Source organism: Triturus cristatus, chromosome 5_2 (genome assembly GCF_964204655.1).
Source record: "Triturus cristatus chromosome 5_2, aTriCri1.1, whole genome shotgun sequence".
NCBI classification, from domain to species: Eukaryota; Metazoa; Chordata; class Amphibia; order Caudata; family Salamandridae; genus Triturus; species Triturus cristatus.
Window position 1 is genome coordinate 1,011,633,709 of NC_140588.1, and position 14,736 is coordinate 1,011,648,444.

A 14,736-nucleotide genomic window follows, 5' to 3' on the forward strand; every position below is an offset into this window, starting at 1 on the left:
TTTTTTGGGGGGGGGGGAGGGGGGTTCACTTACGGCTTTTGCGCAGTATGGCATAATAAGGCCATAGAAGCACACTTTCCACAGATATCAGGACTGCACTGACAACACCGCAGCCCTGGCATTTTACCGGTCGGCAGCTGGCTTTGTGGGCTGCGTTCAGAGCAGGATGGCCTGCCGCGACCCACCCGTGCCCCAATGGCACATTTTAATTGCGCCTCCTGCAGGGTGGAGTTGATTTGGCCATTTCTGCCAGGCCTTGTTTTCATTTCGAGTCCGACTAAAGCGGGGGTTAATCCCGCTTGACCCATTTTATGATTGATTGGGATGTAACTTAGAATACTGTCAATTTATAGGAGTCTAGCCTGAATAATTATGTTTTACTACAGGTCTTACTTTAGACTAAGAACCACGCATTCTAAACCGAATCACAGAATACGATTTCTGAAGAGATCAAAACATGACATTCAAGTCATGGTCCAATCAGCTCTACTAACTTACCTTTGCAAAGCAACTTTCAAGTGTTCTGTGTGTCAATCTAGGAGCATATATTTGAGCATCAGCAGACTGCATCCATAATACAATGGCGCTGGAAGCAGGGGTGCGAGGGATGATAGAGCACCCCGTTAATAACCAAGCTGGGGTTCAGAAGGCGAATGAGCAATAAAGACGCCCTTGAATTTGGTTTTAATCTTATCGCATAGGTCAAATGTTAAGCTCTGTCTTCTGACAAATTGCTGCTTATTCTTTTAAAATGGAAACTGGTGTTTGGTTTTCGGTCTCCAACTGCCAACTTAGAGGATTTTGTAATGTGAAGTGTGTCACAAGCTTGCTGAGTGTGAAAGGAAAGGGCGTAGGATGTATATTTTTTTCTAACACACAACAAAACTTGAACTGTACACATATTGCAAAATACTTCAGCAGTTAGGGGAGCAAAAATTAAGATCTTTCTTTTGTAATTCTAAAGTTGGATGGAAACAAATCTCTGAATAGGGTCAAAACAAATCCAGACACTTTACTTGGTGATGCACACATGAAAATATTCACAGAAACCAGATTTCCACGTTATCTTTTTTTTGTCTATATAGTTTTATCAGTATAACTACATGTCTGTTCAGATTTAGTCGCCATTTCAATGGAAAATGCACTGATTGAAAATAAGTGTGCTGACAGACCATATTTTAGTAATATATTAGTGACGGTGAACTCCAAAATGCACTACCTGCTACTTATCACACCCTTACCACCAGTGCTTCATTTGTAAAAGTGAAAGTGCCAGGCCCCTTCTCTGGAGGCCACTGCATCTTACACCACACCCATTGCCCCTGCCACTGGTGCCAATAACAAACCCAACACAACTGCTAACCACCACACTCATACAAGTGTTAAAGTTTAGACTATTCCAGCCATCTAAAGGTATAAGAACGGTGTGGTTACAGGTAATAGCCATTTTCAATGTATAGTGACTGATTAAACAAAAGTTGTTGTGCTCATTACAAAATAAGACAAGAGCGCCACCATGTGGCAGACTATCATAAGAGCGGGTGCTGAAAATTAAGTGCCGGTGCCGAGCACCAGAAACCACCAACTCAAATTAAACACTGCTTCCCACTCTCCTACTGAATTGGCATCCCTCACTTGCTAAATTTGTTCGTGTGATGCTTGCATTTTACACAGACCCTATGACTTCAGTGACGTAACACAGATGGCAGCACCCCCACTCTAAAAATTGTTATAGCACCACTAGTTTAATATGTTTATCATTAAAACCCAACCACCTTGCCGGTAAATGAAATCAAGAATGAAATGCGGTTTCATTCTTTAAACTTCTGTTACAAAGTACATAGTGCAATACAAAATGCATAAACCAACATCCATAATTAAAAAACAAGCATTAGCATAGCCAATAGATCTCGCTTTTGGGACCTTACAAGTATTTAGTTATGCAGCACAATATCCTTGGTGCAACAACATCAATTGTTGCATGGCTAAAAACGTATAAGGTCCCAAAGGCGAGACCTATTGGCTATGACAATGCTTGTTTTTTCTCTGAACCGTGAAAGTGTCAAGTTATTTGGCTAATGGCATTGATTTAACACCTGATGCGACATCTTCGACATGTGGCAAATAGGAGCAAATACAGAAATGTAGCCAAAATAGTGCATTTTGAATAGACGCCCTTTCACCTTACATGTTCATAAGAAACCCTCTGGGATGCACACCTTGAGGCACATAATTTATGTCAGAAATTCCAATCTGTGATGAGATTTAGTATACAAGGGCTGCCACTCGACCACTTGTCAGTAGAGGTCCTTCACCCAGATTATCGCCCCAGATTCTGCCAGAGACGGACTCACCTACTACTAGTTCACTTCGAAGATGCTACATCTCACCTGACGCTGATAAAGCAGAGTCCCAGAGGAAGGCCGCTACCTCAGTGTGATTGCCCTTTGCAGGGAACACTGCCTTCTTGCTTCCACTGATAAGGTAGTTCTTATTGTCAACAAGGTATGCAGTGCGTCTCTCATCCCTAAGAACTCTAGAACACAAGTTGCTCTGCTCTCAATGCTCTCTTAGTGTGGCACATAGAAGTAGGTTTTAGGGTGTTAAGTTTTAGATTACATTTTAACCATGTTAGAAATGTTCATTTTATTCTCATTGTTCACAGCGTGCCTTTTGCTGTTTTTATGAAATCCTGTGTAGTTATTTTAGATGTGCTGAGGAACAGGTTTGCCCTGTTGTAATAAGTGATTTTAGTTAAAAGTGTCTATTCTTAGTTAATTTGTGTGTGATATTGTGATTAACGAAAATAGGATTGTTTCCCTTACTGCGATGCCCTTGATCCTTTTGAGGAATTGTTAGTAATCCAAAACAATAATACTACTTCAACAATGTACTAGGTGGGGTTCTGCGGGCTACAGTAACCAGTCTTTCACATTCAGCGTTGGTGCATTGAACCTTGTTTACCTGTGTCACCCGTGGGAGGGAAAGCAAACTTCATAGAACTACGCCAAAGCCGTACTTCATGCAACAGGACTGAATATGCTACTTACCAGTATGCATCTGTTCTTGGCATGTAGTGCTGCTGACATTCATATCTGTGCATAGATCGACGCCTAGTGTTGGGTCCGGATGTTTGCACGTTGTTGTCCTGGAAGAGTCTTCGAAGTATCCTGGGATAGGTGACTCCTCCCCTGGACTACAGTGCGCATGGGCATCCTCTCCATCCTCAGATTGTTTTTCGCCATTGTGGCAGTGATGGAGTAGATATAGAAAGTGATGACCATGCTTACAGTAATTCTGAGAGCTGCAGCTGCTACAGGCGCCGGGGAGGAGGGAGGGCGATATGAATGTCAGCAGCCCTACATGCCAAGAACAGATGCATACTGGTAAGTAGCATATTCAGTTCGAGGCATGTGGGCGGCTGAATTCATATCTGTGCATAGAATATATAGCAGTGCCCTCTTATTAGCGGCGGCTACCAGTGCCAGCTGCAGCGGTCTGAAAAAGAGTTTTGAGAACAGCCTGTCCTACAGCTGCCTGCTGTTTTGATTGCACATCTACACAATAGTGTTTGGTAAATGTATGTGTAGTGGATCAGGTGGCTGCTCTACATATGTCATGCAAAGGAATGTTTCCTAGGAAAGCCATTGAGGCCCCTAACTTACGTGTTGAGTGGGCTCGTGGGGGAATCGTTAAAGTGCGTTTAGCCTTTTGATAGCAAATTTTAATACATTTAACGATCCATCTGGCTATTCCTGCTTTGGAGATAGCGTTACCTTTGTGGTGTGGGGCAAAGGCAACGAAAAGTTGTTGTGTTTTCCTAAAGGGTTTGGTCCTGTCGATATAATACATGAGGGCCCTTTTGACATCTAGTGTATGGAGTGCCCTTTCTGCGACAGTTTGTGGGTTTTGGAAGAAAACGGGCAGTTCAATGGTTTGATTCATGTGGAACTGCGATACCACCTTTGGCATGAATTTGGGGTTGGTACGTAGTACGACCCTGTTGGCGTGAACCTGTATAAATGGCTCTTGAACGGTTAGTGCCTGGAGTTCACTAACTCTTCTGAAAGAAGTGATCGCTACTAGGAAAGCTACTTTCCAGGTAAGGAATTGAATCTCGCATGAGTGTAGAGGTTCAAAGGGTGGACCCATCAGGCGTGTGAGGACCAAGTTGAGGTTCCACATCGGAGCCGGTGGGTGGCTTGGTGGAATGACTCGTTTGAGTCCTTCCAAGAATGCTTTGATGGCAGGCACTCTGAATAGAGAGAGGTGCTGCCTGGTCTGCAGATAGGCTGATATTGCGGTCAAATGGACACGTATAGAGGTGTACGCCAGATTGCATCGGTATAGGTGTAATAGGTAACAAATAATGTTTTGGATGGATGCATCTAGCGGGTTAATGTCATTATTGCAATAAATGACGAACCTCTTCCATTTGGCTGCATAGCAAGCTCTGGTAGTGGGTCGCCTGGCCTCCTTAATGATGTCCATACAGTCAGGTGGCAGGTTGAGGTAGCCAAACTCTAGGACTTCAGGAGCCAGATTGCCAGGTTCAGCTGTTGCGGATCTGGGTGCTGAATCTCTCCATAGTTCTGCGTTAAATGCTCGGGTTTGATCCGCAGTCTTTGATGCGGCACCACGGAAAGTTCGAGAAAGGTGGTGTACCACGGCTGGCGTGCCCACGTTGGAGCAACCAGGACGAGCGTCAGTGAGTGTTGACGCAGTTTGCGTGCCACCAGCGGTATCAGTGGTGCTGGGGGAAAAGCGTACGCAAATCTGCCGGACCAGTTCATCCATATCGCATTGCCCTGCGACTGCGGATGTGGGAACCTGGCGGCAAAGCTTTGGCATTTTGCGTTTTCGCTTGTCGCGAATAGGTCTATCTCTGGATGACCCCACTGCTGGAAGTACGGTTGGAGTACTGATGGGTGTAACTCCCACTCGTGCATCTGGTGGCTGTGTCTGCTGAGCAGATCCGCCATCTGGTTGTCCTTGCCGGGGAGGTGTTCTGCCATGAGGAACATGTTCCTTTGAATGGCCCACTTCCACATGCTCTGAGCCAGATGAGACAACTGTGGAGAGTGTGTTCCTCCCTGCTTCTGTATGTAGTACATGTCAGTCATGTTGTCCGTCCGGATCAACACGACTTTGTTGCACAAGTGTACTTTGAAAGCTTTCATAGCGAGGAAGATTGCCATCAGCTCTAGAAGGTTGATGTGCATCTTCTTTTGTTGTTGTGTCCATAGTCCCTGCACTGTGTAATGGAGTACATGAGCTCCCCATCCCTGGAGAGACGCGTCCGCCGTCAGTATTATCTGTGGGACAGGCTCTTGGAACGGTCGGCCCTTGCAAAGGTTTTGTGGATTCCACCAATGCAGAGAGTTGTATGCCCGACCGCTCACCAACACTAGGTCCTTCAACTGTCCTTGAGCCTGATTCCACTGACGTGCTAAGCACTCCTGAAGCGGGCGCATATGTAGTCTCGCGTGGGGGAATATGAAGATGCAGGAGGCCATCATGCCTATCAACTGCATGAACACTCGCGCGGGAAGGGAGTGTTGTGGTTTGAACTTTGAAATCAGCATTTGCATGCTGTTGATTCTCACCAAATTTGGCTGAGCTGTGGCCGCCAGAGTGTCTATAGTCGCACCTAGGTACTGTTGTACGTGTGCGGGCTGTAGATGGGATTTTGGGTAATTTAGTGAGAACCCCAGACTGTGAAGGAGGTGAATGGTGCGGGACATGTGGCTGGCACATTGCTGGGCTGACTTCGCTTGAACGAGCCAGTCGTCCAGGTAAGGGTAGACATGTATGTGCTGCCTCCGTAGATGTGCCGCCACAGTAGCTAGGCACTTTGTAAACACCCTTGGTGCCGTTGTCACGCCGAAGGGAAGGACTTTGAATTGGTAGTGCTGCCCTTGAACAGTGAACCTGAGGTATTTTTTGTGTGATGGGTGAATGGGTATGTGGAAATACGCATCCTTGAGGTCCAGTGTGGCTAGAAAGTCTCCCTGCTTGAGCAGCGGGAGGACTTGCTGGAGAGTGAGCATGTGAAAATGCTCGGAAAGAATGTATCTGTTTAGGGGTCTCAGGTCTAATATAGGTCTGAGTGACCCGTCCTTCTTCGGTATTAAAAAGTACAGGGAGTACACCCCCGTACCTTGCTCGTGGATGGGTACGACTTCTATTGCGCCTTTTAGAAGCATACTTTGCACCTCCTGCTGTAAGAGCGTTAAGTGCTCTGAGGACATAGGACGGTTTTTTGGAGGTATTGTGGGTGGAGTGGAGGTTAGTTCTAGACAGTAACCGTATTTGACAATATCTTTGACCCACCTGTCCGTGGTGATGGAGTTCCACGTGGACAGGAACCTTTGTAGCCTTCCCCCGACAGGTGTTATGTGGTCGGGAGGAAGGGAGAGGGCGTCACTGCTTGTTCTTGGGGGAGGACCTGGTGTTGCCGTAGCCGCGTCCTCTGCCCTTTGTACTGGAGCCACGATATCCACCCCGGGTGTTTTTATCGTAGGTGGTTTGTGTATTGCCCTTGTTGTATGTTTGCTGTGACCCCTGTCCTCTACCTGCTCCTCTATTTCCGGGGCGACGAAAGGAGCCGCTCCGAAAGGACTGAGTCTGGAGAGCCCCCATGGACTTTGCAGTGTCCGTGTCCTTCTTTATTTTCTCTAGGGTGGTGTCAACCTCCGGGCCGAATAAATAGTCGGGGTTGACAGGCTGGTTGAGTATGTTGTTTTGCACCTCAGGTTTGAATCCGGAGATTCGTAACCAGGCATGTCGTCGCAGCATGACGCTAGTGTTTATGGCCCTGGCAGCTGTGTCTGCGGCATCCAGTGCGCACTGGATGGATGCGTTTGTGAGGAGCTGTCCCTCCCTGATGAGGATCTCTGCACCTTCTCTGAATTGGTCAGGGAGATGTTGGATTAGTTGCTCTAATGTGTCGTAGTGCTCTCCATCGTAGCGAGCGAGGAGTGCTTGAGTATTGGCAATGCGCCATATGTTGGCTGCCTGGGCGGCAACCCGTTTGCCAGAGGTCTCTAACACCTTGGACTCTTTGTCCGGGGAGGAGCGTCACCTGTTGTTTGGGAGTGTGCCCTCTTGCGAGCATTCGCAACGACAATGGAATCCAGAGGTAATTGGCCTCTGATGTAAGTAGGGTCCCCAGGCGCTGATCTGTATTTTTTGTCGATCCTGGGGTTTATCACTCTTGCCCTGGGGGGTTCCTTGAAGATGTCCTTTGCTGGTTTGAGGACACCCTTCAACATGGGTAGAGTTTTTATATTCCTTTCTGAGGATGCAAAAGTATCCATAAGAAAGTCGTCCTCGACGGTGTCCGAGTGAAGTTGCACCCCATGATTGACCGCAGCACGTTCAATTAGAGCGTTGAACGCTGCCGTGTCCTCTGTGGGAGATGTTTTTGCTCCATAGAGTTGCGGGTCTTGTGCATTCATAGGTGCACCTGGGTCCACAGGGTCATCCCAAGTTTGATCAGGGTCCTGTTGGCCGTCAGGGTCCATGTCTCCGGGGTAGGGGACTTGGTCACCCATGTAGTCCACCAACGCATCCGTGTCGGAGTGTGTGGGAGAGAAGGATTGTGGATCCTGGTAGGGTGAGTGGAAAGGTTCGTAAAGAACTGGTTCTGTAGCCACAGGCAGCTTTCTTTTAAGTGGAATCCTGAAGGAGTCCTAAGCCGGCTCCGAAGTTATTTTCCGTTTGTGGATAATCATCCTGCCGGTGTCGGCGTCGATTAGATGCGATGGAGACGTCTCCGCAGAGCGTTCGGCAGGCGTGATCGTGGTATGGGTCACCCGTGTCCTGATTTGGAACATTTTCGGGGCCGTGGATGGTGGCAGGCCAAAAGTAATGTTGGCTGGTGTCGAAGAGGCTGCTGGAGCTTTAATTGGTTCGGAGCCCGACGTGTCCTGTAGGACCATTTTCTTTTTGGTGCTTTGCGCAGCAATGGGTCGCGTCTGGAGCGCCCTCGAGTCTTTTGCACCGACCGGTTCTGTTGAGGCGGTCGTAGATTTTTTCGGCGCCGGTGGGTCGAGTGGCGGGAATGGCCGTCGACTTCTTCGATGAGTGTGGCTTTGGTGTCGCCGTGGAAGCGGTGTGAGACGCAGCAGGCTGTTTGACCTTTGGGGTCGGAGTCGATTGCGTCGGTGCCGGGAGCCGAGCAGGTTTGGTGGTACCGAAGGCCTTCTTCCTTATGTCGACTCCGACGTCGGCCGCTTCGAGTTCGGCACCGAAGTCTCGTTTGGTGCGCTCGGTGCCGATGTGTTTTGCTGGCGTCGAAGGTGTGGAGGGCCTCGATCCGACCAGCACCACTTTCGGTTTCGGTTTCAATTGAACCAATACAGCTTTCGGTTTCGAAGAAGGGAAACCAGCCGTTTTGGGCATTAATGGCTGCCGCTGAATGTCCGAGGCCGGGCCCGAGGGCGGGGCCGAAGAACTGCGGGATAGGTCTTGGGTAAGGCCCGAAGGCGATCCTTCGACCGGAGCCATAGACTGTTGCACTGGGCTTTCTTCAGTCTGAACGGGTAGGCCTTGCTCGTCACCGGAGCTACTCTCTTCGGCCCCTAAGGCCTCATTGTAGTCTCCTACCTCGGTGTCGTCTTCATCTCTGCGAAAGAGTGTTTCGTCGACGTCTTCCGATCCGGAGTCATGTTCGGAAACGGGACTGGAGGGTAGGTTCTCCACTTCTTCGACTTCTTCGGTCTCGGCGTTGAAGATGTCGGCCGGGGCCGGTGCCGCTTGCTGCGCCTCGAGTCTCGCCGCTCGTCGATTCCGTAGAGTCTTCTTGGATCGAAATCTGGCACAGGCCATGCATGTAGATTCGTCGTGATCCGGTGAAAGGCATTTGTTGCACACCGGGTGGACGTCGACGTGGGGATATTTCGCATTGCATACCGGACACCTCTTGAATGGTGTCCTCGATTCCATCGTTGATGTCGAATCGACGGTCGGGTAAGATGCGAAAGTTAGTTCTGGAAGTTAGTAAACTAACAAAGATACTATCGATACCGATCGAGAACAGTACCGACGCGAACTAAAGGCCTTTTGGCCTGAAAAAAGATTTTCCTAACTTGAGTCAAGATAGCACATCCGAACCCAATGGCGGAAAAAAACAATCTGAGGATGGAGAGGATGCCCATGCGCACTGTAGTCCAGGGGAGGAGTCACCTATCCCAGGATACTTCGAAGACTCTTCCAGAACAACAACGTGCAAACATCCGGACCCAACACTAGGCGGCGATCTATGCACAGATATGAATTCAGCAGCCCACATGCCTCGAACTATGAAGATAGCAGTCTAATTTGTTTTTAAGTGAGAAAACCCATCTGGTTCCAGGCTGAGGGTATGCTTTAGTAAAAGACGTGTTCAGTGCTCAAAGACAGCTAGTCCTCTGAAGATTGTGTTTCTACAAATTATGACCCAGTACTGCGATCAGGTGTTGATAACCTAGACTTGTGTGACTGATGTCTTAATGGCAAAGAGTGCCTCGATTCTGAGATGCTTGCTGGAAAAACTCTCAATGCCCTCAACGTTGGAAAGGCTGCAGTCAAGGCCCTCCATTCTGATTCCACCATATTAAAGTGGAGTGGGAATGAATGCGATGGTGAACTATATCACACTCCTGAATGGCGAAGTGGAAAAAAACAAAGCTCACAAGCCGCAAGTTGAACTATTCAAGATGTCTATCCTCCTTAGGAGGGGCACAGTGGGGAAAAAAGACAGAGGACTTTCTTCAGACAAAAAAGAATGAATTTGAAACTTGACACTCTAAAAAGATAAGTGAAGCCACAAGTTCAATTAAAAACATTCTCAGCACAAAACAGAAAGTAGAAAAAAAATACTCGCCTCACTAATATTGCTGTGTATTCTTAAGCAATGGGGCTTCAGCATTCCCTACAGAAGCCATGTCAAAATCTGCGCATGTAAGAGGTGGTCACTACATATTATAATCCTTGGTCTGGTTTTCTCTTTGGGGATCCATTAAAGTGGATATCCAACATTTAATAGAGTCAAAAGGTAAGTGAATTTTAATAAAAGCGAAAATAATTGCTCATAAAGACGTTTTCTGGATGAGATAACTTTCAAAAACTTACATTTTACTATTAACATTTCTTCCAGTATAGTAGAAAAGATATTTAAATGATGTTGAACATCAAACAAGATCCCACAATGCAGAACCCCCCCCTCCCCCCCCCCATTTCCACCTCGCTCCTAGAATTCAGTAAAGAGCTGAAGGCAGCTCTACAAATAGGAGCACTGTGCCAGTCATCAACAAGGACCCACCAGCTCCCACCGCTCACCTATGACCACCATGGAATGGACCCCACTATACCTTTCACACCAATGCTTGGCATACACCATCTCAAATCATCCACCAAACCCCTCTTCATGCATCACACTTCTTTGCAGATTCAAAGGTCATCATGTACAATCAAGTATCTATGTTGCAACTTGAAAGGAATTGTTGTGTTGGGGAGTAGTACTAACTGCTGCCACATGGCAAGACTGAGGTAATATTGAGCCGCAAAGCCATCATTAATCAGGCAGGTTTTTGTTTTACAGAAGTCACTGTAGGCACAGATGCAGGCACCATAACCATGCAGTAAGGGCGCCACTTGTGACCTATTGACAACCAGGTCTGAGGATCCTACCTACCTCAAGCTCCAAGAACATTACCAGCCTTCTGCCAAACTGTGACTAAGAGACAACCAAGACATAACTGGGAAAATGCCTTTACAAATGTTAACTTTTTTCCCTTTACTACAACATACTGAATTTGCTAGAGGACTTCTATTCTGTGCTCTCTAAGCCATCCAAGAGAGGAGCCCTGATAATAATAAAGGGGCGTGAAGGAGTACGAAGCAACTCTGTGACTTTATCCTCTTTTCTCCTCTTGTTCCCGCACTTCTTTCTGCTCCTTAGGGACATGTTGTCCTGTCTCATACCCAGGCCCAGCGAGGATTTACTATTATTTGAACTTTCCTTAGGTAACATCTTTACAGGGGAAGGGATACCCTTGTTCACTGCCGTCTCCAAAACTGACTTGCAATCTAGTACAGCAATAATTATGGTTAGCATATCCAGACTTAGCAACCAACCTATAAATACATGTGAGAACATATACACTCTCTCTCATCACAACACTAACTCTCGCAGCACCTTTCAGTGAGCATAGTATAACAGACAAGCTTCTAGAACATAACAAGAATTGGGAAAATCAACTACAAAATATTAACAGAATACCAAAGTTTCTCTCTTTTTGTACTGAGCAAGCACACAGCATTGACCTCTGAACCAACCTAAAAAAAGGGTACTACAGCTTACCTTTCTTATCACAATCACCTACATCTTAGAACCCCATTTTCACATAAACATTCGTACATCTTAGAGTCACAGAATTAGTAAGCACTTTGATTTCACCAGTATTTGGTAAGGTCTGCATGGAAATTCTACGATCCTAGCTGGGAGATGGAAGGTCTTCCCTTTTAAGAGCAAATTAGTCTAACATTTGTAACGAGCATTGGCAAAGGTAATTAGTCTCTCTTCTTGGCTGACAATGCAGACTTAGTGACTGTGCCAATGCTTTTTGTCAATGATGTTGCATATCAGCAAAAAGGAAAAAAAGGGCAAAAAGCGCAATGACGTGTATACGCATATCATCATCTCCCAGGCTGCTATTGCGGCCCAGTGTGATGTCGTATACAAGCATCATCACTTACATGCATATGGTATGACCTGGGCACCTTTTCATTTTTATCTAGTGTTTCACGGTGGCGGATGCCAATCTTGAGGTCGTCAATAAAAAAGAAAAATAAGTTGGGCAAAAACAAAAAGTGCATTTTCCAAAAGGAGTAGCAAACTGCAGCTGCCAGGTCCTCCACAAAAAAAAGACAAAACTGGAGGGGGAGGGAGGGCAGTATGGGTAGATGGACAAACAACAGTGACGACACGTGGTGGCACGTAAACTGTGGCAAGAATATCGTCAAAATGGATGGGGCAGCGGAGGTGGTGTGGAGGGGTGCCTAAATAAAATAGAAAGCATTAAAAAAATCAAAAAGAGAAGCACACGAGAGAGAGGGAAGCAACAGAGTAGCCTTTTTTTGGAAGCTTGGCAAGGAACAAAATGAGAGGCTTGGGGCAAGAGGATGAGATGGGGAAAGACAGCACACAGAATAGTAAAAAAACACATGCGCTCCCATGGAGTGCTGAAGGCAAAGGAAAACAAGTCGTTCCCCAATTGTGAGCAGTGGAAGGAGACAAGTCATCCAATCACAAGCCTTAGCACAGGCAATAGGTCTCAGCAATGTCCACGCTATTGGCTTTGTCAACGTGAATGTCTTTTAGAAATGTTGTCTAGCAACACAACTGCTAATCAGCTTGGCTGAAAGTTACTGAAAGCCCAGAATCGAAGGATGTTGAGCCGACGCCAAGTCTCTTTGCCCTCCCATGATGAGTTTATTGCCCTGCCCCTCCTAACACAGAAAAGAGCTATGACGTGGCCTGCGCTGGTCGCATCTCAGTGCTTCTTTCAGTGACTTTCAGCCCTGCTAGGCAGCAGATGTGCTGCTAGACAACATGGCTAAAAGACATTCACATTGACATGGCCAACAGCTCGGGCATTGCCGATACCTACTGGCTTTGCCAATGCTTGTTAAGTGTTGATGGGGTCTTGCCGAACAAATGTGGAAGTGATAGTGAGAAACAGTTGAGGAGCTGTGAAGTGAGGATGTGGCATAACAGCCAGAGCTGCCAACAAAGGAATTGGGGAAACCGGTTCGAATCTTCAGGTCGGGTGAACAATTTGTGATTCTGGGCAAATCACTTAAACTTCCTTCGGCAATGAATGTCTCATTGTGTAATGCAATTGGTGAACACTGAAAGCGCACCAATACCCGGCTGGTGTTAGCACTATTGCAAGATGGAGGATGGAGCAAGCCCTCCAATACCACTGGATTGTGCAAAAACAAAAAAAAAGTAGCAGCAACGCGGGAGGTAGCGGTGGCGGGGAGGTCAAGCAGGGAAGCACAATGGGATGGGTAGATGGGCAAGCAACAACGGGAAAAACAACCTTAATTAAAGCAGGATCAGCAACAAAAATGAATGTGTCCTCGTATAATTCGTCAGTACTTCAAGACCTCCAATACCATCGGATTGTGTTCGCACTATGGCAAGACGGACAACGAAGCGAGCGCTCAAATACCAATAGATCGTGCAAAAAAATAAACCGGTGCTCTTCATATTTTAACAACTTTTTAAGAAATGCATTTATGTACACATGCATGCATTTTAGTGGTATGTGTACAATGGAGACGGCCTGAAAACACAAGTATTCTTATGGAGTGCTTGAAAACAAAGAAAACAATAGCTCTGCAAACCAGGAGCAGTGTAAGGAGACGTACTTGGTCCATGGGCTATGGGAGGGCCAAACACAAGAACAGGGCATGATGCCTGCATGCCATGACAAATGGCATGATAGAAAATGCATGACGCTGAAGTTTACCATTGGTCGGAGATGGGCGGCTATGCTCCAAGGGAGGGACGGATAAACTCAAGAAGAGGAAGCAAAGCTTTTGACTAGGAAGCAAACGAAAGAGTGGCAAGGAAGCCAACCAATGGTAAGCAATGGACTAACCCAAAGCCCACTTTAACCTTTGGTATTGTCCACAATATGAAAAAATTGAGAAGAAAACATCAACACATGGACTTGAATCAGACACCTGATGATATGCAGCCTGATAAGGACATGAGAGAATGGTAGAAAAGCCGCTAGATATGAACAGTCACATGTCCCGCAGAACATGGGGCGCACAGCTATTCCACGCCACAAGGTAGGGGCGAGGGGAGAATACTACTGTTAATCTGTCAAGGACTGCACACTGGGTATCAACGTCAATCTCACTGCTCAAAGACGTCCCCACTGCATTGCTTTACTCGCACCAACCTGCATCCTTATCAGCAGTGCAAAGTAGGCGCAATAACACCCAACTGTTCAAATATAAACTAAATACCACAAGAAAAAGCGTTTGTGTACCTCTGCAGCAGATGTGGCGTGGCCTGACACGGGGCTTCCAGGCATTTGTCCAAGAGTATTTTCCACTGCAGGGGAACCTTGTGATGAAACAGTGTCCACCTGTCACTTTGTTGAGTGTTGGAAAGGTATTTTCCTTTCTTTCCTGAAATTGAGAATAGATTATTTATAATTCTAAACCGAAATGTATTCCACAAGAATAAATCCTGGCTAAACAGATCGTGTTCTCAGATGAGAATGATTCCATTAACATTAAAAAAAACACTTGTCTTTTGGCTAAGTTTGCCTTAGTAGAATAGCTTACCTACATCACAAACGCTTGGGAGAAGTTGCATCCGAATAAGGACAGAAACGAGGACTTCTCTCTGTCCTCTGCTCTTGTGGTAGAAGAGCTCGAGCACCAGTCTGCACTTGCCATAGTTTCATGTGTACTGCACTTTGCACAAGTGACATTGAGAATCTTCATTGAATCACTGGATTCATGGTGCGTTTGTGTGAGTACTAATTAGTATCCTGCAACATGGAGACCTACTGTGGAGAGTGACCCAATCTCTTTTCTGCAGGCTGAGATGGGTGAAGAGGAAGTTCACACAGGTACATGGACGAAGAGGAAGTTCACACAGGTACATGGACAAAGAGGAAGTTCACAAAGGTACAGGGACATCAGTTGAAAAGATCAGGAGAG

General features: G+C 46.6%; 1 protein-coding gene across 1 annotated transcript in view; it reads right to left on the bottom strand.

The window, feature by feature from the left end:
- The window catches only part of LAS1L (LAS1 like ribosome biogenesis factor), a 394,614-nt gene that overhangs the window by 127,814 nt on the left and 252,064 nt on the right, over positions 1 to 14,736 (bottom strand). Inside the window, exon 10 of the mRNA XM_085608289.1 lies at positions 14,055 to 14,196. Within this exon, the coding sequence (XP_085464415.1) occupies positions 14,055 to 14,196 (142 nt within the window). The remainder of the gene's footprint in view (positions 1 to 14,054; positions 14,197 to 14,736) is intronic.